General features: G+C 47.0%; 1 protein-coding gene across 1 annotated transcript; it reads right to left on the bottom strand.

Annotated features, from left to right (window-relative positions):
- Positions 1-1,407: 1,407 nt before the first annotated feature.
- Positions 1,408-26,077, bottom strand: RAB12 (RAB12, member RAS oncogene family). Its single transcript, XM_030836641.2, has 6 exons — positions 25,586-26,077; positions 13,497-13,557; positions 6,091-6,229; positions 4,249-4,338; positions 3,529-3,633; positions 1,408-2,595 (listed from the first exon to the last, which is right to left on the bottom strand). The coding sequence occupies exons 1-6, from the start codon at positions 26,064-26,066 to the stop codon at positions 2,482-2,484; spliced, it is 990 nt and encodes a 329-aa protein (XP_030692501.2). The 5' UTR covers positions 26,067-26,077; the 3' UTR covers positions 1,408-2,481.
- Positions 26,078-26,608: the final 531 nt, after the last annotated feature.

The raw sequence follows: 26,608 nt of genomic DNA, 5'->3' as shown, positions 1-26,608 counted from the left end.
TAGCATAAATACTAGCCCGTATATCATGTCCTGACCCACCCTTAGCTGCAGTCTGTGGCCTACTTACGACTTCTAGGCAATAAATAATCTGTAAGATAAGTACTTTCTCCCTGGTAACGCAAGTCATTTGTGGGGGGAAAATACCCACCAACTAAGTTTAGGTAGCTTTACAGCTTGCGACAAGCAAGACGAATCTCGTTTCACTGCGTCCTCAAACTCAGTGGCATGAGGGATCTTAGTTCCCCAACCAGGGATTGAATCCCCTGCGGCGCACGCGTGGAGTCCTAACCACTGGACCACCAGGGAAGTCCCACCCCTCAGTTTTAATAGTCAAAACTTTAATTAAAGTGTTAAATAAAACCACCTACCAACTTGAAACAGCACCTCAAGGATCCAGGAGGTAGAAAAAGGAAGACTTGGCAAGGAGCAGTGTAGCGGTGCCACTGCCCTGGCCTCTCTGGTGGGTGCAGCCAGGCTCAGCTGAGGGTCCGCAGGGAGCTGGAGCTGAAGGTCAGCTGTCTCTGCAGGGGAAAAGAGTGGGGGGGGAAATGGCAAGTCCCTTCCCCTCTCCTCCCATCCCCCCGAGTTCATCCCAGCAGCAGGTCTAACGGGAAGAGGGGTGTTGGCAGGTGTCCTTCAGAGCTGGGGCCCTGGCATCACAGGGCAGAGCACAGGAGGGCCGTCGTGGAGGCGAGACAACAGGTAAATGATCGGCACGATCCATGACTGGCTGCTGGACGGCAGAAGGCAGAGACATTAACCAGAACGTTCTCTTGAGGATAAACAGAACATTCTCTTGAGGACACTATCTGTAAACAGACATATATTTAACCATTTAAAGTGTGCAGCCCTGTGGCATGAAGTACACTGTTGTGCAACTATCACCACCATCCACCTCCAAAAAGTTTTATCATCCTGCACTCAGACTCCGTATCCACTAAACAGTAACTCCTCATTCCTCTCTCCCCCCGGCCCCCGGCACCCACCAGGGCTGTGTCTGTGGATTGGACTAGCCTAGGCCCCTCGTGTGACTGGCTCATTTCACTCAGCATGACGTCCTCAAGGCCCATCCACGCTGCAGCCTGTGTCAGAATCCATCCCCCGCTGATGGACACTTGGGTTGCTTCCACTTTTTGGCTACTGCGAACAAAGTTGTGAACATTAGTGTATAGCATCTGTTTGTGCCCCAGCTTTTGATGTTTTGGGATGCAGACCCAGGAGTGGAATTGCTGGGTGGTATTGTAGTTCTATGCTTAAAACTCTTGAGAAACTATCAAAATGTTTTCCATGGAGGAGGAGGCTGCATTTTTCTTATCGAAGACACTCAAAAGATTAAGATGTGGAGTTTTGGAAGAATATTGTCAAACACGTAATTTGTAACTGCACAAATAAGTGTGGCAACTCAACTGTCATCCATAAATACAAAATTTTATTTGCATTTCATTAGTGTAGAAAGACCACAATGCTTCTCATATCACAACACTCAAGACACGCCAAGTTATTCAAATACATAATGACTTATTTACCTTGACTAAACAAACAGTGCAGTTTAAGAAAAGATATACCAAAGACAGAGTTCACAAATTCATTATCAGACCAGGGGGGAAAAAAAAAAGAACACAGTCTAGGCTTAATAGGAATAAGCTTCACCATCAAGGGCAGAAGTTTTATCATTACAAAGGTATATAGAATGTTTAGGCAAATACATGTACGTTCTTTGATATAGTAAAATGTATCTCTTTAAAACTCCTTTAAACAAGATTTGTTTAGGACAGCAGTGTTCTTTTTAAATCTTCTATAGTTTCAAAAACATTTCTTTATTGAATCTTTGTAGTTCTTAAAAGCACAGGGTATGTCCATCAGGAAACCAGAGAGATTCGGGCCTTGCGGCCAATTCAAGTCCTACCTTCTAACTAGTCATATTCTATCAGTAATACGTAATGTGAATAAATAACCTTCAAGACGGCTACGAATGGGCTTGCTTTGTGGGAAACACTCCAACACTTCAAAGATGCTACGGCTGGGAGAAATGTAAATAAAGAAAAAGCATTCAAGATCGCTTTCCCCCCTCCCCCAAAAGTCTTTAGTTTTGCAAATTTTCTTTAAAACAGTAAGCAAAGCACCACGTTCTTTCCTTATCAGAATATCTCTGTCCTCGTAATATAATTAACAAGGACAATTATTTATTTCAAGAAACATTATAGCTCTCATTTCTCCTGTTCTTCGTATTAGAAGTACTACGTTTCCCAGTGTACATACACTAGGCACCGGGATAATGCATGAAATATAACAATTTGGAGGGAAATATGTCATTTATAACCAAAACTTACCCAGGATTGCATATCTGCGTATTTACAAGTTAGTGTATAGCTCTGACTTGGATTACAAAGTGCGAAAGGAAATGGTCAAAATGATTGTAGTGCAGAATGGAAACTTTCCCCTCTCCAGGAATCGCTCCCACTTTGTCTCCAAAGTAGCGAATCAACAGCATCGGACGTGTGGTCTGGGTGGAGGCAGTTCTGGTGGGATCTCAGGCTCCGGTTGTAAGGAGAGGATGCTATTGGACAGCTCGTTCCTCAGCATGTCCAGAGGCATCTGAGGATAAAGAAAAAGACAAGTACCTTTTAACCCAACAATGTATATGTAAAGACTACAAATCGTACCATTATAGAAGACTGAAGTATTTTGTATAGAAAACTCTTGAATCATCAGAATTTAATGAGGCATGAAAACATTAAGCCAAAACCTAAGAACCAGGTTCAGGGAGCTTCAACCATCACACAAACGCCGCGCAGCCTATTTCACACCCTACGGCAGAAGAGAGTCGATGGACCTCATAAACATTTATTTTCACAGTCCAGTATAATGGAAACTTAATGTACCAAAAAAGGAAAAAACAGTTCTGTGTTCTCCGGGGTTATACCATTACTAAAGAAAGAAGCACCTTCTCCTGGTAATTGTACAGACAGCCACTGTATTAGAAGCTTCTGAATTACGTTTGAACAGAGTCGATTATGTGTAACGGTAATACAAATACACTTAAAGATCTCACTAAGAAATCTTTGGATGCAAGTCCAAAGATGCCTGAACAAAGTGCTGCTGTCCAGTGAAGCCATCTTCCTGCCACCTGGCGCCAAAAAAGGCCCCGGGACGGCCTCAGGCCCCGCCGGACAGCAGGGCCCCAAGGCGGGGCAAGACCTCCACTGTCTGTATCTAACTTAGTCCTTTGTAGGAAAACTCCGAGAGAGGAGCAAAATTCAAATAACACGGCCTGCGGTCACACCCGCTCCCCAGACCACGTGTGAGGCTGAGCGAGGATGGGAACGTGGCACTAGGGACGTGGGGAGAGGCTGCCATGGCAGCGAGCTGGCTCCTTGGGCCGGGTCCTCGCCCCCTTGGTCTTCAGCCTGACGATGACCCCCGTGCTTCCCTTTCTACATAAAAGTTTCCCAACCAAAAAATAGCAAAGGAAACAATGAACAGGTTTCAGATGAAACGCTTTCACGATGTACGATTCTCTCTTTTTACCTTTTTCAGGATGTCATCCACAAGCTTCAGGAATATTTCGTCCACGTTGAAGTTATCCTTGGCACTTGCTTCACAGAACCGCATCCCAGTTATCTGCTGTGCAAACTAAGAAAACAAATTATTTTTCTCTGCAGGGATGCAATACAATCTAATGTACAAACACGGGGCCTGTGATGGGGGACGGACAGCTCCGGGGCTTCGGCTTTCAGGGAAGGGCTGGGACGAAAGGCCTGGAAAGTCCTGTTTACCCTCAAATGTAAAGTTCACAAGTGTAGCCAATTTCCTACATGATAAGAAAACAACAAAACAACATCTGTAAGGTGACGCCAAGTCAAACTACATGCCCAAGTTTCTAAACTGTAGTGTATCTGACATTTAAAACGTGAATATCACAGTTTCTCCACGGAAGGTCAGAGTGAGGGAAAAACCACGACGAAAGCGATTATATGGTTTAAAAGAATATTTCTCTGTATAAGATGTCAGGTGAGATACTAAATAATGCAGGATACACTAATGCGTGTTTCTCCCCTCCATTTCAAAATGAATTTAAAGGAGCAGGAAGTTAACAACAGCAAATGAATAAGAAGGATGCAACTGAGTGATTACTTTTTAAAAATTATGAAATAATTATAAAGTCATTTATTAAAAGGGAAAGCACACAGAGTGCTCACTGTACAGAGCGTGGGTGCTGACACCCCCTCTCTGCCCCCCTTTCCTCACCTTTTCACCTTGCTGTCTGCTGATTTCTCTGTCAGTTTCACAGTCCAACTTATTTCCAACTAAAAGAAGCTCTGCGTCTTCTGAAGCGTACTGTGGGATTGTAAAAGAAGCTGCATTTCAAAGACAGGCACATCACACACGACGGGAAACATCAACCAAGGCAACACGTCTCACCCTTCCGACCACCTGCTTCACGATCTCTGAGCATCTGCGCTGTCCCGGGCAGGGTTCCTGCCGGGCTCACGGCACTGTGGTCACAGGCCTGATGAAGCACAATGTTCTCAACCCTTGACCCATGATTCCTAAGAATCTATCCTAGGGAAATGACTCAAAATATAGGCAAAGTTTTACACTTAGTTGAAAAAAACCTAAAAATCCCACAAAGCAGGTGAAGAATGAAATAAAGTACACAAAAGAATGAAGCCATAAACAAAACAAAACAAAACAAAAGCTTCGGAAGAACATTAAGCTGACACAGGAAGGCCCCTGTGACAATAGTTAGTTAAACAAGCAGGTGTAAAACTAAATGGAGCAGGGACCCAATCTAGTTTTTCTGGATGACAGAACTAAAGATTTTTAAAATTTACGTTTGTGCTTTTCTTCGTTTTCTAAATTTTCTATAATGGCAAGGTACCATTAATTTTAGAATGAAGAAAAGTTAAGCTCCATTTCTAGGTTTAAAAAAACAGCAGCCCCTAACATGGAGGCCACTGCCTTCGGTTTTAACTCCATCCCTCGGTTTCGTGTTGTCAGCTGGCAGCGAGGGCGCCCCCTGTCTGAGGTCCTTAGGAGCACACTCCGCGGCTTCAGCAGGGGAGGACATCACATCCCGAGACTCGCCATCCCAGAGCCCAGACACGCCCTGGGTCCCGACATCTCCGTAACCCTGGCAACCCTGGTCCCTAACACACTTTAAAGAGGCACGTGTTGAAAATGTGCTTAGTAAGACCTGCAAAGGAACATTCTCCAACATCATCTAACAGATGGGTTTAATACAATTTGTAAACAAAATCCAATTTATAATATACTAAGTGTGCTTGTTACACAAAGGAACATTCTCCAACATCATCTAACAGATGGGTTTAATACAATTTGTAAACAAAATCCAATTTATAATATACTAAGTGTGCTTGTTATACAAAGGAACTAATAAACATCAAATTACTGAATAAGGGGGAAAAAAACTCTCAAAATGTGGCCACTGTTGACCACCACATCTCACCCTCAGTGGCTGTGTCATCTACATGTGTATTTTGGGTCCCCGTTTCTCGGAGGGGAACCCACAGATTACATTATTCATATAGACTTGGGTTGTCTCCATATAGTCAAGTGTGGTCCAAAGGATAAACTCTTCTTTAGTTCAAAGTGAGGAGGTGAAGGCCATCTCTCATTTGAGGGCAGAGGTCCCGTGGTGACCAAGGCCCTTGACGTCTCCCACGGGCACAGTGGAGACGGCTGTCCCTGGGAGGCTGTCACTCTGTGGACACTCACAAAGTGCGCGTCCAAGTGAACTTTCTGCAGAAACAAGGAGTCCTGAATCTGATTCCAGGGATGCAGCTGGACAGTGTGCAATGAGCGTGTCTGGGCTTTGAAGTCACACAGCCCAGGTACCAGAATAAAAATCCTGGCTCTATTATTTATAAGGGGATCCTGGAGACATGTTAGTTCTTCTCTGCCTCATCTATGATGCAGGGCTATATACCTACTCTGAACGCTGTCATCTGGATTACATGACATTCAGGATGGAAAAACATGCTCCATAAATGTTTCCCTTCTTCCTTTTGTAATGATTAACACCTACAAGCAAAGAGTTCACATCTGAGAGAGAAACGCAACACCTACCTTATCAATCATCTTCATCCATTTTGGCAAATCATCAAATGTCTCCTTCTTTGTGATATCATATACTAATATGATCCCCTTGGCACTTCTGTAATAAGCTGAGGTAATGCTGTTGAATCTCTCCTGACCTGCTGTGTCCCTAAGAAACAGCAGCAAAAATTAGTTCTGAACAACAACAGGGAGAGCCTCAGCCCAATTGTGAGCAACTCCTCACACATCTGTGCATATTCACTCTCAGTGGGGGGTAGCTTTTCTGAGCTAAGTACATCCAAACAAAATCATAAGGAAGCCCCAATTTCTTTCAAACCAAGATTCTGAAGAGAAGCAAATGCCGTGTAAAATGGTGGAAAGTATAACACACCATAAACTAGGTGGTTATCAACAATGACAAAATGCATGGATGATAACTGAAAAGATTTAAGCCTAGAACTCTTTTAACTGAACTCGACGGTGAATATCTGATTTTGCTGATGGAGTCCCCACTAATGAAAAACGCTACAGAATTGGTCTTGTTATCTTCTTAATCCCTCCAGAGTAGTGGTCAAAGGCAAAGGGAGAAGAGGTACCAAATAGCTTTGCAAACAACCAAGCCCATCACTCTCTGACTGCTGCCCTGAAACCTAAAGCTTTATTTCCTCTCCAGGAAAAGTTGTCCGTTTCCACATGAAGATACACGCACACTAACAGTGCACAGAAGCTGGCTGAAACCCATTTTTAAACCTAAGAAGCCAAGAAACTGCTTGAGAATCATCACAAATTTACAACCGAGGCTCGACAGAGCAGGCCTTCTGATCAGGAAAACCATCTTTAGTTACAATCTACCGTTGTAGACAATCTATAATTAAAGACAATCTACAGACTGTCTTTAAAGACCACCCATAATTTAGTTTTTCCTGAAGAACCCTAACTCACGGCATACTCCCAGGGCCATGTGACATGGGTGGCTCGTGGCAGAGGAAGCGAAGGGGCGGTGGGGTACACAGAAAACGGGGTTCTCCCTTGCAAGGCATCCACAGCCTCTCACAGGACAGCATGTGAGCTTCTGAAATGGGGAGATGATGTGACACCTCTTCCCAACGCATTGGATGGGGTGAAACTTGTGGGGCCGTGTCCCTAAAACACATACGGCAAAGGTGCTGTAACTTACAGCCTTGATCAGACTAGACTTGCCTCCAAATTAGCTCCGCTTAGGGATATGTCATTATGCCCAAACAAACAACGAAGCTCGCTGGCAAATTCATCTTCTGGTAAAACAAGGCTACTTGCTTTGCTCCAGAGGCTGTAAGACTGCCCTGTGCCCTTGGCTGGAAGGCCCAGGACCTGAGGCCGGTCTGTTTTGTCCACCAGGGTCCAGTGGCTGCTTGGCCCACTGCGGGCCCTCGATCCACAGGTGTTGAACAAAAGGTTACATGGGTAAAATACAGAAAGTGGATGTCACTTCAAGGCAAACAAACTTTATTTTATTTTTTTAAGATTTTTTTTTTGATGTGGACCATTTTTTTTTTTTTTTTCTGCGGTACGTGGGCCTCTCACTGTTGTGGCCTCTCCCGCTGCGGAGCACAGGCTCCGGACGCGCAGGCTCAGTGGCCACGGCTCACGGGCCCAGCCGCTCCATGGCATGTGGGATCTTCCCGGACCGGGGCACGAACCCGTGTCCCCTGCATCGGCAGGCAGACTCTCAACCACTGCACCACCAGGGAAGCCCCTGATGTGGACCATTTTTAAGTCTTTATTGAATTGGTTACAATATTGCTTCTGTTTTTTGTTTTGGTTTTCTGGCTGCGAGGCATGTGGGGTCTTAGCTCCTCCACCAGGGAGTGAACCCTCACCCCCTGCACTGGAAGGCAAGGTCTTAACCACTGGACCGCCAGGGAAGTCCCCTGAACTTTATTTTTTGACCCAGAACTGCCCCAAAATTGGAACACTGAAAATGATGGGGACTGAATTCTTCAGGATTCCTAAAACCAACTTAGAGACACAAAAATGCACCTTCAAATCAGGTGAGAAGGAATCGATTTAGATACCATTCATTTATATAAGGAATCATTGAACCATTTTATTTCCAGGATCCTAGACATTTAGGGGCATAATTAATACTTTCAAACCAAAAAAGAGTGAAATCTTTCAGACTGTGGTTTCTATTCCTATCACAAGTGCTGGCTTGTTCAAGTTGGGATTTGATAAAACATTTCTCACTCATTTCTTTAAAAAGCAAAAATAGGGCTTCCCTGGTGGCGCAATGGTTGAGAGTCCGCCTGCCGATGCAGGGGACGTGTGTTCGTGCCCCGGTCCGGGAAGATCCCACATGCCGCGGAGCGGTTGGGCCCGTGAGCCATGGCCGCTGGGCCTGCGCGTCTGGAGCCTGTTGCTCCGCAGCGGGAGAGGCCACAACAGTGAGAGGCCACAACAGTGAGAGGCCCGCGTATCGCAAAAAAAAAAAAAAAAAAAAGCAAAAATAACACACATTTTTCTACTCTGAAATCTGTGGTTAGCACATGATAGCTGCACCACAAATTCAAACAGCAATCGGATACAAGGTCTTCACTGAGCATTTTGGGAATTACGGACTTTCATGAATCTTTATGTTAAGTAGTTTTAAGCTGACTTTTAGCTTAAATCAATTTCACATTCGTTTCTATACATATTCACTGAATCAGGATCAGAAACTGGGGGCTCAAGAACAGAGAAATTAGAAATAATACAAGTTTTTGAAAAATTATTTTGATTGTATTGTGGTAAGAACACTTAACATGAGATCTGCCCTCTGAAGGCAGACTTTTTTGAGTGTACAATACAGCACTGTAACCTACAGGCACGACATGCGACAGCAGATCCCTAGAAGTTCTAATAAAAACCCAACAATCAAGGAATCAAGATAGTAACGGGCATTTTTTTTTTTTTTTCTTTTGCGGTACGCGGGCCTCTCACTGTTGTGGCCTCTCCCGTTGCGGAGCACAGGCTCTGGACGCGCAGGCTCAGCGGCCACGGCTCACGGGCCCAGCCGCTCCACAGCATGTGGGATCTTCCCGGACTGGGGCACGAACCCGTGTCCCCTGCATCGGCAGGCGGACTCTCAACCACTGCGCCACCAGGGAAGCCCGTAACGGGCATTTTTGATACAGTTTCAAAAAACCCGCTACATGAGTAGCACACTTAGGGATCTTGGAAACATTGTGAAGTTAGCTGACTCTCTCCGCTTTAAGTCAGACACACAGAAAGAGGGCGGAGACCTCGAGAGGCAAACTCTGAGGCGACCTGTAACACAAATAAGTCCAAATAAGGCCAGCTCACAAGACCCCAGAGAGGAGACATTAAGGCTATTCCTTTGACTCCGTCTCTTTGTGCCTGGTTCTCACTGCTTGAGGCAGAAAAGCGCCTTCCCTTGAGAGACTATTCCACATTTCCAAAATGTCTGGGTTGCAAAAGTTAAGTGTATGTTAAATACCTACGCTGAGCCAGTACCACAAAAATTCCACACTACTCTCCACTTTTCACACAGCTAGATGATAACACGATACCAATGCCCGGATCCTGGTTTATCTACCTATGAAGATGAAGAATCCTAGTATTTCCCATCTTTATCTCAATGAACCTGAATTTCCACTGTAATGACCGAGAGCTGATTCTTACAGATTTACAGCTTATTACTGTCAGCCAAATCATCATTTATTACCGGTGGCCTGTGATCTCATTATTATTTCTCTCTCTGCTTTTGGTGCAAATTGAAAACTTCCTGCTATCCTGTTTCCACAGTTGGGTAATGCAACCATGCTTTGAAAATTCAAAGACTGTCATTTTAAAAATTTAATATATCAGTTTAAATGACACAATTCTTAATTTGTAGGAACCAAAGTCAGTGTATGAAGCGTTCTACCTCTTCAAGCAGAGAATGAAAGGAAACAAACTTGATGTCAACGTAAGAACGCTGGTGAAGACCAAATTCCCTGCCAGCATGGACAGAACAAGAGGCCTTCATAGGAAGCATCTTAATTCTGTGTTTGCCTAAAGGTGGGAGGCTAAGTTCTCAGCTTCAAGTCCATCTCAACACAACAGACCTAAGTCTCTGTGAATAATTTCCAGACAGCATGTGGATACAAATTCATGAAACTACATTCTGGTCGACATCTTATTTTAGCTATACTTTCACCAAGTTCTATATACACACACTTGGAAAACGCTTCAAGCAGAGATGGGAAAATGGTCCTTTTCCTAACCACAGATAATCAAGGGACTTAAAAAATGTGGCAGTGACATAAAGTGTGACCTAAAAACACGACAATGACATCTGCAGCTTTTGCTACCTTAAACCTTTAGGAATCTGTAGTAAATAATACTTTCTTAGATTGGCTATATCCAGAAATCATCAAGAAAAAAATGCATGTCTACTAATACAACCTCCTTGTGAAAACCGGCCAGGAGTGAAGCTTCCATGGATTGAGTCTACGTCAGAGCACAGCGTCTCTGAAGAGCTCTTTCCAACACATCGGCTCCCCCTACGCCCTCAACCGGGACAGAGTAAAGTGATGACAGCACACCCGGGACACAGCAGGTCACAACAGCCACAGCTTGAGGACGGCTCCCAGGGAGGAAAGAAGCCCCGCGTCCCTTTACCGGCTGGGCCGCGACTCCAGTGCTTCCTTCCTACCTACGGGATCACAGTGATGGAAAGAAGGTTTTTCCTTCCTTAAATAATATACTCCAGAAGATAAAAATCCTATTTCAGATAAGAATCCTATTTCAAGTATTAAGGGACTAGCAGGTAGCTGGCGTCAGTAGGTACATTATTCACTGGTGAAAACCCCTCTGGAAAAGACAAACTCTACTTCCTCACTGAATCCCTGGGACACTCCCTGTAGAAAACTGGCAATCAACCTCTCAAAAAATTCAATGACGGGCTTCCCTGGTGGCGCAGTGGTTGAGAGTCCGCCTGCCGATGCAGGGGACGCGGGTTCGTGTCCCGGTCTGGGAAGATCCCACATGTCGCGGAGCGGCTGGGCCCGTGAGCCATGGCCGCTGAGCCTGCGCATCTGGAGCCTGTGCTCTGCAACGGGAGAGGCCGCAACAGTGAGAGGCCCGCGTACCGCAAAAAAAAAAAAAAAATTTCAATGAATCTGACGGCCCCTCCCTCAGTTATATTTTCCACCAACATTGTGCAGTTTTAAAAATTCCAGGAATGAAGTGCGAAGGGTGAGGAGCAGCAGAGGAGTGACGTGGAGGCAGCTTTCACATCCCAGAGAGCCGTGGTTTCGGGGCGTGCGTGCATCTCCCATAGCTGCACGCTCACACTCTACCCCCCAGAGCGGGATTCACAAGGTTGGGCCCTCTTAGCTCAGATTCAAAGGAAGGCAGCTGGATTCCAGAAGGATCCAACGTCACTGGCACAGAAGGCCTGTAGTGAGCAGAGTTCCAGGGCACAGGACACCTGGACGTAAATACCTCTGTAAATCAGATTACTCCTGCCTGAGACGGAACCCAAGTATTAACGCATCACCTGGGATGTGCCTCTTTGGACAGGTGACAGTGTCATCACTGGGACACTGCTGTCACCCACTGTGCGTCACAAACGTTCTCACAACACCTGTGTCTCCTTTGTGAGGCAACCTTCACAGGTGCCAGGTACAGAGGTGGACACACCCCTAGAATCCTTTTTTTAAAAAAAATAAATTTATTTATTTTTATTTTTATTTATTTTTGGCTGTGTTGGGTCTTCGTTGCTGCGCGCAGGCTTTCTCTAGTTGCGGCGAGCAGGGGCTGCTCTTGGTTGCGGTGCACGGGCTTCTCTTGCTGCGGAGCACTGGCTCTAGGCACGGGGGCTTCAGTAGTTATGGCGCGTGGGCTCAGTAGTTGTGGCTCACTGGCTCTAGAGCGCAGGCTCCGTAGTTGTGGTGCACGGGCTTAGCTGCTCCACGCCACGTGGGATCCTCCTGGACCAGGAATCGAACCCATGCCCCCTGCGTTGGCAGGCAGATTCTCAACCACTGCGCCACCAGGGAAGCCTCCGAGAATCCTTTTAAAGACCGTCTTTTTTTTTTTAATTTGGCCACGCCACGTGGCCTGTGGGGTCCTAGCTCCCTGACCAGGGATTGAACCTGTGCCCCCTGCAGTAGAAGCGCAGAGTCTTAACCACTGGACCGCCGGGGAAGTCCCTAAAGACTGTCTTTACCTTAAAGAGTGTACGGTTAGAAACAGTGGCTCACGTGAAAGGTACTCTGCTGCTATTTCCAGAATTCGAAACCTGGGCAGGAATGCACACACACAGCCTGATGCCTTCTTCAGTCATGGGCTAACGGAGTAAGAAATACCCATTTTCTATTACCAAGTATTTAGGCAAGACCATAAACGTCTCATAGTCAAGCCCCAAACAAAAATACGAAAAACAAAAACACAAAACAGAAAAGCAACACTTCCCCACCCCAATCCTTCAAGTGGGTTAAACAGTCAGCAGTCACCAATGTAGACATTACCTGACGGCCGGCGAGCTCCTCCGCTGGTTCGGGGGCAGTGGCGCCCCAGACAGGGACACGGGTGAGGATGAGGCATGGCATTAACACGCAAGCGTTAGGTGACGATGGAGCTACCGACGTGGCAGCAATGAACGCGGATGAAAGCAACACACACACGGCGGACAAACACTCAGAGCTGAGGTCTACCTGCGGGAGGAGTTAGTGGCTGAGATGCTGCCGCGCGACCATGTTAACAGCAAGGGCGACTTGGGACACCCCCGGCAGGGCCGCTCCCACTGCCGCCGCCCCCGGGCCCTCCTCCAGAGGGGCTCCGGGGGTCCCCGCGGTGGCCGAGTGCTGAGCGGTCCGCACATGGCTGGTTTAGTCTTTCACACGCTCCTGACGTGCAGGGAGCCCAGTCTCTCCGGGCTCCCCTCCATGGGGCACGGAGGGCCTCAGGGCACATGGCTCCGGCAATGGAGCTGGAAGGGCATGCGTGTCCCACGGTGGCCACCACGCGGTGCCACCAGGGACACAGCCTGTGGGGGACTTGCCAGGAGACAGCGCAACTCCGGGGAGGAACACACTGGCCTTTCTCTGAATGCTCGCAAAGCAATGTTAAAAACATGCAGACGAGCAGCGGAGCCATCGTTTTAGTGATGACGGTTTTGTCAAATGATGTGAAACTAGAGACTAAAGGCTCCAAACTAGTTGCCATAAAAGTCACATTCTTCTCCCCACAACTCCTATGTGCAAATGGGACCTGAGACAAGTGGACTCTTTCCTGAACTCTCCATTGACAAGTGAACTCTCCCCTGAAGGAAGGTCCGTTCATTCCACTTGAATGTGAGCAAAGGAGCGGAGACATAGGAGCGACAGACCAGCTTGAACGGTTAATTGTATTAGACAAGCATGTGGACTGGTAAACACACGTGGCAGGACCGGGTGTAGATGCCCACTTACCAGATTTGTAACCTAATTTTCTTTCCTCTTAGCTCTACGGTTTTGATTTTAAAGTCAACACCTGTAAATAAAACAGACGAAGATGAAGCAAAAACAATGCAATTCGTCAGAAAAATACTACTACTTGTACATTTTTATGCCATTATCAGAAAACTCAAAAAAACCGATCACACTAAATCCTAAAAGGAGAAAGCAGAAGTTTGCCAGTGTGCGTAACGACCATCACTCTGTGCTTCCCGGCACAACTGAAGAGCCAAGGTATGTTCGGTTTTACCCTGAACTTGAGATGCAGCATTTGCTATTCATAATAGAGTTTATGACTACTAGAGATGTAGCATAAAAACCATTAATTACAACTAATCATGACATGAACAAATGAATGGTTTTATAAGCATGCTATCTCGGGGAAAATTCTTATATGTTACACTGGAAACTCAGTCCTGATTTCAAACAGCCTTAGTCTGAATTTAGAAATTACTGTATTAAATTTTTTAGCATTCACAAAAGTGACATTATTATATTGTCAATAGTGTGGAAGAGGAATTATTTTTTAAAAATTTACTCATACAACTTAATTTCATTTTTTATTTACTTTAACGGTAACAAGTAAACCAGCATGAATCATCAACCATTTCCAATTCAGCCCTTAAAGCTTCAGATAATTTTTTAAACCAAATTTTCATCTGTGGATGTTACCTTATATACTTCTCACTTATAGAAAACTTCAAGATTTCAAAACGATATTTTTTACACAATTTTCACAGCTAAGAAAAAATAAACCAAAGGGATGCCAGCTAAATTTGGGAACTGGAAACATAATCTCTACAGGAACTATATCGTGACTGCTTCATGGATCCAGGGTCCCGATGCTGCCGGGTCTCTACCGGGGCAGGGCTGGGGGGTGGGGCACTGATGCAGCTCTTCAAAGTCAGATGATGTTCTTGAGGTGAAGCCCAAGGCATGCGGCTGACTTTTATAATTAGTAACACACTGCAGACACCAGTGCAAACAAAACACATGTTTACAACCCTGGGTGGGACCAGGGTCTGTACAACAAAGAAAAGTGGCAGGAATATAAAATGTCACAGCTGGAGAATAGGCTACTGCATCTTGGTTCTTAATCTCTTGCACCTGCCCTGATTTCAAAGGTCACAGCAAACGGTGGTTAAGCCAATTTCACTTGCAGTTCTGGAAAAGCTTTGCTTTCCCGAGTCAACTGACTCGCAGACAGCCTTGAAACAGGAAGCATGTCTGTACACGACCAACATCCTCAAATAGAGACCAAGCAGAATCCTTCATGACTCAACCACAAGGTAAGAGCAGAGCCTAACGTGATATTCTACAGGCCTGGAAACCAGCCTGGACCTATATGCTACGTTCTGATTTTAAAAAGGCACAGCTCACACAAAACCCTTTCTTCCTGATATTAGCATAAAATTAGGGCCTCACCGTGTTACTCTGTGATAGCAATTTACAAATCAAATTCATATTCTGCCATGACTACTATCCTGTTTTGCTTTTGTTTCTAGTTCCTTTTTTTTTTTTTTAAATTTTACTTAAGGGAGCTGCAACTTGTTGAGACTTGTTGCAGTGCCAGCTACATTTTATTGAAAAGAACTGGCCGATGATACTTCGTGAGCTCTGCTTCACGTCAACTACAAGAATCCCTTGAAACAGCCAGCACAAACAATTTTTCTTTTGATTAGGCCGTTTTCTCTGCTAAGAACCGTTCTGAGCCTGAACATGTCAGACCTTTTTGTCAACCGACTTGAACAACTTTCCCACTTTAGCAGTCCTGCACTTGTCGCTATTTTGTAACCACAAAGTTTAATGAGTAAAAATAAAAGGAAAGGGCATTAATAGTCAAAATCAGGAATAAGTGGTAATGTTATCACTGTGTGATTATAAATACACTACTAATTTCAATAGGAGAACATAGCAAAGATGAGCGAACAGCGAACAGGATTAAGAATCTGTTTAGCCGAAACTACCTAGTTTTAGTGAGTAGGTTAATGACATCACTAACAACAACAGAAAAATACCCAGTGGCTAAATCTAAAATTCCACAGAAGAAAACAGATCATTAAAATAGTCCCTTCTCTTAAATGAAATTTCCTTTACCATATCCAACAGCCACTAAGTGGTGGTAATGGTTGGAAACTTACTCCATTTATAGCTTAGAAACAAATCCTTGAAGTATACAACTACACATTTTTTAAAAGCCTTTTTACATCAAGTCAAAAATATCTTGGCGCTATTTTTAACATTTACATGTCATAGAAATTATATATGATCCTTAACAAAAGGTAACAAGTCACCAATAGCCTCAAATAGGGGATTCGTTTTGAGAAAAGTCAGCACAGAGACTCCTGACTGAGCAGGGCCGCCCAGGACCAATGTTTATAAACAAATAAGGGACAAAAAAAAAGTGGCAACTTCTGTTGAAAACGAAGTTTCCTATAGTGTCAATTTTTTTTTTTTTTGGCTGCACCGTGTGGCATGTCTGTTCCGACCAGGGATCGAGCCCCTGCCCCCTGTGTTGGAAGTGAGGAGTCTTAACCACTGGACCGCCAGGAAAGTCCCCTCCTATAGCGTCTTAAGCAACGGGAAGCAGCCAGCCTACCACTCCACCAGGTGGTGGAGACAGTCCTGCCCCTAAAGAGTTGAGTCATCCAGACCGAAATCAACAGCCCAGGCACTTGGCAAAGTGCCTTCCTCTGCTCTTCTCTCTTGGAGACCCTCCCTTTCTGCCCAGGAACCTTTTCGGTCCTAGGTGCTTCCCATCTGAGCCTCCTGACAGCCCCATGCCTTACCCGCGTTCCTCATCCATGTTACCAGTTCTGCCCCCTCCAGCCCTGACCCGTGGCTCCGTGGGTCTCCCCCATGTGACAGGAACAGGGGCCTTCTGAGCACACTCACCTTTGGCTCCCTGGAGCCTAGAACACTGCCTGGCCCACCACAGCGACCCAGTAAACCTGGTGAATGGAAACCTGCCCCTCTTCTCCATCAAACGCTGGGTGAGTAAGGAGAAATGCTGACTCTTCTTGGAAATAAAAGGAAATTGAGGACTGATGATGAAACACACACACACACACACACACACACACACACACACTTAAACCGTAGGAAGGAAGGGCGGATGTTCTGTCCTGAGTGTGCCTGGTGGACAGAGTGGTGGAATTCAGGGTGCCTAGCTCACACACATCACCCTGGAAATGGAGCATTTCATTTCTCCTACAATTCCTGTTACTGATGGTAAAACCTGAGAGGATGGTCAGTCTTTATACGTCCAGATCCTCTCCCTACACGCGCCCCTCCCAGCGGATTATTACGGTATCAGTTTACTCAGTCACGTAGACAGGAAATGGTCCACTAAGTGAATGTCCTGCCACGTGACAGGGGCCTACCCTTCTTTAAGCTTAACCAATGTATGAAGTCTTACTAAAAATATTTTGATCAGAAAGGACACAGGTAATCCCTCTGTCAATGGGTGTAGCTATGTATTCTATTCAAGTCGGCTTGATCTTAATTTCCTTTAATAAGAATGAGAGTGGGCATCTGTCAGACCCCCTGTGCCTGACATGCAGCACGTGGGCTCCTTCAGAGCCCAGTGAGCCAGGCACTACTATACTCAGCGAGGCCAAGGTCATTTGCTTGAAAGTCATGACCACTTCTGCCAGTTGAGGAGCAGAGCCTAGATTCAAAATTGTAACACTGCCCACAACCAAAGGTTGTTAACATAAAAGTCAGATGCGTGGAAACAAGGAAAAGTGCAAAATCTGCAAATGGCCCAGAGTCACTGTTAAAGGGCTGTTAAGGGGCTGTTAAAGAACGTTTACCCTTGCGCTGTCATCTTTGTATTTATCTTTCATAAATCTCAGCAAGAGCATAAAGAATTGTTGCACTTGGTGCTGATTAGATTTCTAAGTTCCCTTGAAGGCAAAACATTTACAAAAAAAAAACTGCCGTGTTACGTTTTGCTGGGGCATAAAAAGTTACAAAAATGAAAATAGCAAAAATAAACAGAAGCTTCTTTCTTCACATTCCCTTCCAGCAAGAAGCAAAATAAAAGCAAAAATAACACGGCGGCCCATGCCTGCGATGACAGCTGAGCGTCCCTCCTCCACTCGCACACCCGCCCCCAACAACGAGGACCTGCAGTTGGCACCAGACTACGATTCTAGTTTACTTAACATGGATGATTTCACAGACTCTGAAATAGGTCTCAATTCAAGCAGTGGTTACGACGTTACTGCCAATTTATAATAACTATCTTAGGTGCACACACTGGCTTTTCTTCCAAGGACATCTATCCTTGACAGTGTCGCCCAATCCTGGACTACTGGTGGAGAGGATTCCCAGCATTTCCACTGAGTTGACAGTGAGAAAATAAACTAGGAAATGTGTCAAGGTCACACAGATAGAGGCAAATTTAACATTAGGAAACCCTCTCTTGAACATGAGGCCAGCCTTCTGCCTGACCACCGCCTTTCAGGGAGAGCGCCCGATAAAGGGCAGGCAATGCAGACCACCTTCCTGTAGTACTGACTCCAGGAGGCCCCCGAACCTCTGAAACCTTACCGTTTAATATTATGGGGGGCTTCTCCTACCTAAGCCGAGTTATGAGGATTCAACGAAACGGAAACTAAGTTACCGTAACTGTAAAATACTTCGATCATCTCAGAAGCAGGTACTATTAAAATAGTTTAAATAACTGCATGTCATTAAAAAATGCTCTCAGGTGTGAGGATATTAAATGCCCACCCCGAGTCTAACAAGACCTGCCCCTCTCAGTCCAGACTGGATGGCCTGCACCTCAAGCAAAGACCACCCACCATCCCTGACCCGGACACACGCAGGAGATGGCCGTGCACTTGGCTGGAACAGACATGGACACACATGAACTTCATCCGGCAAGGAGAGGGGAGTCTGAGGTCACGCACTCCAGAGGGGGTGCGTGTTCGTTGTCATGAAAGTTTCATGGGCAAGGATGTGCTCCCCTTGCAGACAAAGAACAATGTCTCCCGGGTTTACTGCGTATAGTAACTCATTGCAGGGATCTTCTTGATGCTTTTATAGGTAGATACTGTCATTGTCCCCATTCTACAGATGAAACACTGAAGCTCGGGCAGCTGGTACCTTGCCCAAGGTCAACAGGTGGGTAAGTGTGAGAGCGCAGATTTGAACCCAGGCAGTCTGGCGCCTCCCAGATCTCTGCACAGCCTCACCTGAAGGCAAGAATGGAGGCAACTACTGGGAGGGAGCTGTAAACATGTTTTTAACATCAAAAAAGGATTTCTGCGTTGCTAGGGAAATATATAAAAAAGCAAGAGTGAGGGACTGGCCGGCTCAGACTGCTTCCAAACGAGCAGGCCTGGCTCTACCCTCTGGCTACACACAGACCCCGGCTGAAAAGCAGGGAGTCATTTCAACCTCCTGGTCACCAGAGGAAGAGAATGTCGATGGGGGAGGAAGATCTGGAAAAGAAAAACCCCCAGATGATCAAATGGCAGATCAGTAACATTTTCTTCACTTGCTAAATACTAAGTTTACCACTGATCAGACGGGCCCATAAAATATGCCGGGACATTCAAGGGCCTTTCTACTTTACCCAGGTCCTGTGCTTACACTTTGACACTTCATGCTCACCTGTATGTATTTCAGTACGCAGCCTTAAAGGATAACAATTATATTTTGGAGTGTTGCAGAGTTTTTGCATCTGTAGTATAATTTAGGAGGATAAGGGAACATCTATAGTTGCCTTTTCTGGTCCAGGTACATAAGCTATTTCGTTCCTGTAGCACCAGAGAGGAACAGAGTGTGAGTTCTATTTTTTCTTTTCATGAAGGAGGAAACTGAAGTTAAGGTGCTGCCTAAAGACAGTGACAGCTTGTGAGTAGAGCTGGGACTTAAATCCAGGACTGTCTGCCCACCCCCCCCCAAGCCCACACTCTTCCTCCCTCTCACCCCCACCCCCTGCCGGGAGCTTCGAGAATGACGGGAGTGGCCAAGGAGACAGTCCAGTGTCTTAAATGAAAAACCAAAAGTGAAAGTTTGGTTGCGGGTGCGTGATTGTGTAGCAGGCCTAGCTTCTGCGTTACATTACGCTGGAACAACGAGAAGACTTGCGATCCCGGGCAACCCCCATCACCAGCTTGCCGGAGGTGGGTCTGCAAGTTGTGCTTTGGTTTTGTAAACTAAGGCCTTAGGTCAGCACTAGACACCAAACAGAGGAGGCTGTCAGATTTGGGGGGAAAAGGTTTCCTGCGGCATACAATGTTCTGTTAAGCCTGTGTTGTATTTTCTGGTTTTAAAGTTCAAGGGTTTAAAAAAAAAAAAATCCCATCCAATTAAGGGCACTATTTTAGGCTTATAGTTCTGGCTTTCCAAATCCTTTCTGAATATCAAAGCTGTGCAACTAAAGGACAAAAGGAGAAGAATCCCCTTCCTCCTCTGTTAAAGTGTAGCTTTTTACATCCTCCCTAACATTTTTTTTTTCACGGCCCTCTTCAGGACTCACTTCCCCTTCTGAAAAGGACAAGCCAGGTGAGCAGGTGTGCTTCCTGCACCATGAAATGGCCTGCGGAATGGAGTCTTACAGAAGTACGAGCAGCCTCTCATGAAAGACCTGCTGACTAGTGCACAAAACTATGCCTTCCTTACAAATTCAAGCAAATGCTTCACAAGAACGACGTTTCTGGCATACAAGGCTGGAGAATAATTTGGCCCTATCAGCTCTCGAAGGAACCCAGGCTGCCTCCTAAAGCTAGTCCACAGACCCTCGGCCGATGGTTCCGCAGAGCCCACAGCTGCAGGACAGGCAATCTTGAAGAATCTGGATCCCTATCATCGAGCATAAGCAGAACTTTCTTCTGCAGTGTGAGTGCACGACACTGAAAGAAAGGCTGAAGGCACATGAGCCAGGTCTTTAAATAGATTTTTATTCAACCTCAACAACCGGGATCGCCAACTTTCCACACTTATTTTGAAAGACAGCTACTTTATTTCCACAAATGCACTCTGCACAGCCTACCAGCGTGCCCTGGGTGCATTAAGTAAGCCAAATCACACACTGCACAGCATATGCTGGCATAGAAACTGACCGCTCCTCTTCCACTCCCTTCTCCCTGAGTCATCTTGTTACATCATCCCGGCAGGGGAGGGGCTGACACTGAGAGCTTCAGAGTCTGGGCTTCGGAGTGGGAATTCGGACGACTCTCCCTAACTCCCTCGTTGAGTGAAACACTCGGGCAGCTCAGCTATGGCTGAAAAGACTGCACACAATCACAGAAAAGCAACACAAAACACACAGCTTATCATTTTAATCCAGTATGAAATGATCATTCTGGGTTTCTGAACAAAAATCTGTGACCTAAATTTCCAGAATAAAGTACAAGCAGTCGATTTCCCTTGACAGCAGCTCCACTGCTTGTAGGCAAAGCAGACCAGAACCTGATGGCCTGCATCTCATCCATCTTGTCCCGTAACATTCAAGGCCAATCCACAGACAGCCTGTCCTGCACAGGATTTACATCCACCTGTTCCTTGGACCTCGCGATTCTGCTTCCGGCTCTACTGCTGGCCCTGATGAACCAGTCACCTGCACCACGACGTTTCCTCGCCCTGGGAACAAGCTTCCCCAGTGCACATGGGACCCGAAGAGGTGCGCACTGAGAACAGAGACCACGGCACATGACTGAGTGGGAACAGCGCTTCCAGCAAGTGCTATCAACGCTCTAAGACCACTTACTCTCAGGGGCCAGGCTGTGAAGTTTAATGCATGGATGCAAAATGAGAAAAATGAAGACAGAGTAGTGAGGTTCTCAAACTGAATTCAAAAGAACTTTTAAATTCTGATATTCTGTTTTTCCTAATTTTTTTGGTCTACCTCATGTTAAGTCTTTTTTTTTTTTAAAGTCGGTGGTAGTGGATTGTTAAAAAAATGTCCTTACATGGCAAAGTAAAAGAAATGGTAATCCTATGTTGGCCTCCGGCACTTTGAAAGAAACTTTACTGCCCAGGAAATGAGAATTCTGGTCCAAACTGTCTTACTCCTCCTTCTCCTCTATTTAAATATATTTTAATAAATACGTAAAAGGCTTAAGATATTTGAATAATTGAATATTTAGGTAAGAAATGCAATTTTCAGAGCAGTATTTTAATATCCAGAGGAAAGTGACAAATGATAGCGGCATAGTTAAAGAAAGTCAATGTCAATGATACCATAGATCGATGACATCTCTACCTTCACAGGGCTCTCAGGGGGACCAAATTAGGCAGGTAGGAAAGGGTTTCATGGTGTCTGATTCTGAGCCATCCAAAATTTCAGAATAAAGTGAACTTAAATCTCAAAGTAAGCTAAGGAACAGACAGACAAAAGGAACTCACTTGCAGCCCTGGCCCTGACCACTTGCTGACTGCTGGGCCACTGTGGATGAATTGTCTACCCTCTGGGACTCTGCTTCCTCATCTGTAAAATGGGGAAACCTTCAGGATTGTCGTGAGGTTTAGAAAGAGTATACTCTTGCTGGTACACAGTACATGCTCAAGAAATGTAGCTACCACTAATAGGCCGTAAACTTTTACATGCAACGACAATAAATTACTTATCCAAAGTCACAAACTCGTTTATGGCAAAGCTTATATCAAGAGCCCAGGTTTTCTAGAATGTTCTTCTAGAAATTTAATGCTGCTGGGTGGGTGGAGGCAGGGTGCTGCCTGATAAAAATATTTCGATCCAAACAAACTTAACAGTTAGCTTCCAATCGTTAAAAAACAAAGGTTGACAGATACATAATTTTATGAGTTTTTTTTTTAGAGACTTGTGAACTTCTAGTCAACTAGTTTTTTTTTCCATTTTTCAAACTTCAAAAACCTGTTCCTGCGGCTTTTAAAGCCCCTGTCAAACCACGCCAGCCACATCAGACCAAGTGACTCGATTCCATGAACACAAAATATACTCCACCTAGACAATTTCCATTAACTAGGCCAATTATTTATTTATTTATCTATCTATTTATTTATGGCTGAGTTGGGTCTTCGTTGCCGTGCACACACAGGCTTTCTCTAGTTGTGGTGCGCGGGCTTCTCATTGCGGTGGCTTCTCTTGTTGCAGAGCATGGGCTCTAGGGTGCTGTGGGCTTCAGTAGTTGTGGCATGTGGGCTCAGTAGTTGTGGCTCGCAGGCTCAGCAGTTGTGGCACATCGGCTTAGCTGCTCTGCGGCATGTGGGATCTTCCCAAACCAGGGCTCGAACCCATGTCCCCTGCCTTGGCAGGCGGATTCTTAACCACTGTGCCACCAGGGAAGTCCCAATACGTCAATTATTAAAAACAGTCTTTTCAGTTTCATACCCTGGTGAGTTCTGTGTGTCTTGTAAACCAAATCAACTTTTGATTTCATTAATAATACAACAACAAAAAAATCATTTTGTTCATTTGTAACTTTACAAAATAGGTTTATTACCTCAAATTCCTCAGGATATCTGCTACGATCTTTTACAGAAAGTCCAGTGGGTCTGACTCACTGGAGATGCGTGCTTCCAGCCTGAGGTTGGCTGAGCCATTACTGGAGCGACCCTCCTGGGTCAGCACCTGTGCCGGGCTGCGGGGCACATGGTCTTTTCCAGACTCTGCCAGCCATACAGGGTGAGGGCAAGGGGCCCCGCGGAGCAGAATCTGCAGAGCTGACTGTGCTCCGTGGACACGAAACTCAACAACTGGCCTCAGAAGGACCCTACAAGCCACCTGCGGGAGGCATTCAGGTGAGGCAACCCCAACTGTACAGCACACCCAGCGCCACATTTAAATGTGCTTTTCTAAAGGAACGCGGGGAATGAACTTCATCTCTACACATTCCAGTGCAGAGGAAGCCTCCCCCCTTCAGCTCTCATCCCACCCCGACTGGGGGGGCTTCCTCCACGCTCCCCAGCCTGTACACATCTCTACATTCCCCTCATCACCCTGGGGCATCCCGAGCCCCACGGCTCTGAGCCACATCTGGACAGAGACTTTGTCCTCTTCACTCAAGCCCCCGCGGGTAGCACAGCACCAGCACACAGTAGGTGCTCAGTAAGTGATCTGATAAGTGGAAGGAAAAAGCAGCTCACAGGCAGAGATTGAAGGTTAACTTTCTTAAAGTGTTCTCACACTCTGGGTCAGACCAGAAGTTAGCATCTTTCTCTGAACTTCCCACAACTAATAAACACTTATCACACCGAGCACTACAGGCTACTTATGGAGGAAACAAACATGAGCAAGACAAAGTCCAAGTTCACAGGGAGCCCCACAACAGCAGTGGTGTGGGGAGGCGTGTGCGTTTACGCTTGTTTGTTAAGGGGACAGAGAAACCGACTGCCTGGTCCCCTCGCCTCCCGGTTTCTTCCCGATTCCCAAATACCCGATGCAACCCTGCCAGGGCTGTACCCAGAGGCCTTTATGGCTCCTGCTGCTACAGGAGAAGGTGCACACTCCATGGCCTGGCAGCCAAGGTCCTGAGGCATTCATTCCCGATGTCCCCTAATGATGCCTTCCCAGACTGTGCAGGTGTTGCTCCACTGCGGCCCCGGCTTAAAAAACCCCTCCTCACCTCTCCTCTGCCCAGTTCTAAGCACACCTGTGCTCATCCCCCATCTCGCCCTCCAGCCACCCAAGCCCTGTTATCCACCCATTATTCCTGTGCTAGTTTCTCTTCACCTAGTACAGCTATGTTACTCTTCATTTTCACATATTTTTAAGCGTGGAGCCGTAAAAGATGGATAATTCTGAATTGCTTTTAGTTCTATTTCACTTATGCCAGGTACTAAAATAACAGTATAAACCCTCGTTGGATGGTTTAATAACTCCCTGTACTTTATATGATTCAAGATTGGATGTCTGAACCAGGTCAAAGGTACGCTACTGAACTTTAATGTCATGACTCCAAGGCCAAGATATTAAAAACACACAGTGTACAGAGAGCACAAATATGTCCAAAATGATCTATTATAAAAAAAAGCATGAAGGGAAACGCATTCTCACAAACAAAACAAAAAGACAATACAAAAACTGGGAGGTTAGTCTTCCAATAAGACATTTTAAATGTAGTAGTGTTTTGTTACATGACAGCTTAAAGCCAGTTCATCCCCAAATTGTATCACCTTGGAACTACCACTGGTTACAATACTAAATATTTGTACAAGTGTGTGGAATGATACTTTTAATTCTGAGTTTCATATTTACATACCATTTATTCACTGTTTCTTGGACCTCCCCTAGGGGAATCCCTCCCTATTACTGAAGGTGACTGATCTTCCTTTCGAAGAACCATCTCATCTGCGGGGTTCCCCTACCTTTGACAGCTTTTAAGGGGTTTTCCATAGAAGCAGCTGTTACCGACTGCGACCTGACAGACCTCAACGCCAAGGCCCGTACATGTGACTTCATCAGAAAACTTCCCTGCAGTTTCAATTTTACATCCTGAGGACACGATACTTCCTGACCCGGTTGGTTCTGTAATTACTTCGCTATACTTCACGCACCTGGCGGTGCCGGAGGCCTCCTCCCCACTTTCGGAGCCCCTGGGGGGTTATTTGAGGTCACGGACAAACACAGCTGAAGTCCTTCTGCCCCGCATTTACAGTTAAAAGAAACTTAGTGTAGCGTTAGTTTGAATATTCCTCGGAGATCCTCCACAGGGAATTTAAAACGTCATTATTTCAGCGCAACATAAAAGTGAGTTCAAAATTAGAAAATAAGCCGGGTTGACAGTGGAAATACCCCTACTCCTAGGACGGCAAAGTTAGGGCATCAAAATTCACCAGACATGACGCACTCTGGCCATCTAGCCAGGGCACAGCTCGAGTCCACCACGCTGCCCACCTGCCCCCCACCTGTCACCACCTTTTTCCTGGTAACGAGTGGGCGGGGGGTTTCCGGGGAGAGAAGCTCCGGGCTGGACGGGCCCCGCGCATCACCCGGCCTCGTGACGGCGCAGGGCGGGGGCGCAGCACGACTCTGCGTGGGGACGGGGGTCTCCACCCGGTGCGGGGCAGGGGAGGCAGGGGCTCCCCGGGGCCGACCCCGCATGCACGGCCTGGCCGGCCAGCCTTACCCACGGTGGACTTGCAGGCCTCGCAGAAGGTGTCGTCGGTAAAGCGCTCCATCAGGCTGGTCTTGCCCACGCCGCGGGAGCCGATGATGATGACCTGCAGCTTGAAGTCGGCCGGCCTGGGGGGCTGCTTCCTCCGCCGGGACTGGCCGCCCGACAGTGCCGGGGAGCCCGCGCCCAGGCCGCCGCCGCCCGCGGGCCGCCTCTGCAGCGCGGCGCCCGGATCCATGCACGCATGCGGCCCCCGCGCGGCCCGCCGCCCGCCGCGCGCCCCGGGCCCCGGCGCTCCCTCGGCCTCCGCCGCGCGCCGCGGGTCGGCCCCGGGCTGGGCGAGCGCGCGCTCAAGAGGCCCCGGCGGTCCACGGGCTCCGCGCTGCTGCTGTGCCACCGGCCGGCCCCCCGCGCCCGTGTCCGCTCCGCCGCCGCCGCCACCGCCGGGTGAAGAGGAAGGGAAGCAGCTACTCCGCAGCAGCGGCAGCAGCATCCCGGGCGAGGCGGAGCGACGGCGCAGGCGCGGCTGGCGGGGAGGGGGGGCGGGGCGCGGGGCTGCCGGGAGCGCGTCCCCTGCCGGCGGGAGGACCGCCCGCCTGCGCGCCTCCCCCGTATTCTCGCTCCCTCTGCTCTGCCTGCCTCCACTGCCCTCTCTTCCCTGCCCTTTATTTCTGCGGCTTTCACTTTCCCTTCTCCTCCATCCCCATCCCCCCTTTCCTTTTTCCCTCCTCCTGTCCCTGCCGTCATTGAACGCAGCCCCCAAACACCAGGCCAGTGTGTTAGCCGTCTCCCCCCTAACCTGTTGAACTCTGAGATATTCCCCAAATCACTGCCACAAACTCGCACTGTCACCGGGCGCTGAGAGTCCCTGGCCGGCCCCCGCCTCGACCCCCGCCCCCTGGGAGTCCCGTGCAGACCCACCCTCGCTCAGGCCCAGACCCCACCTACCCCGCTTGGGAAGGAGACTGATCACCTCTGTCTTACATTTTCCGTAGGAAACCCGCGAAATCAGTTATTTTTAGCCCTGATTGCTGC

The sequence above is a fragment of the Globicephala melas genome, chromosome 13 (assembly GCF_963455315.2).
Source record: "Globicephala melas chromosome 13, mGloMel1.2, whole genome shotgun sequence".
NCBI lineage: Eukaryota > Metazoa > Chordata > Mammalia > Artiodactyla > Delphinidae > Globicephala > Globicephala melas.
The sequence above is the reverse complement of the archived record's forward strand: the minus strand, read 5'-3'. Positions and strand labels throughout refer to the sequence as shown.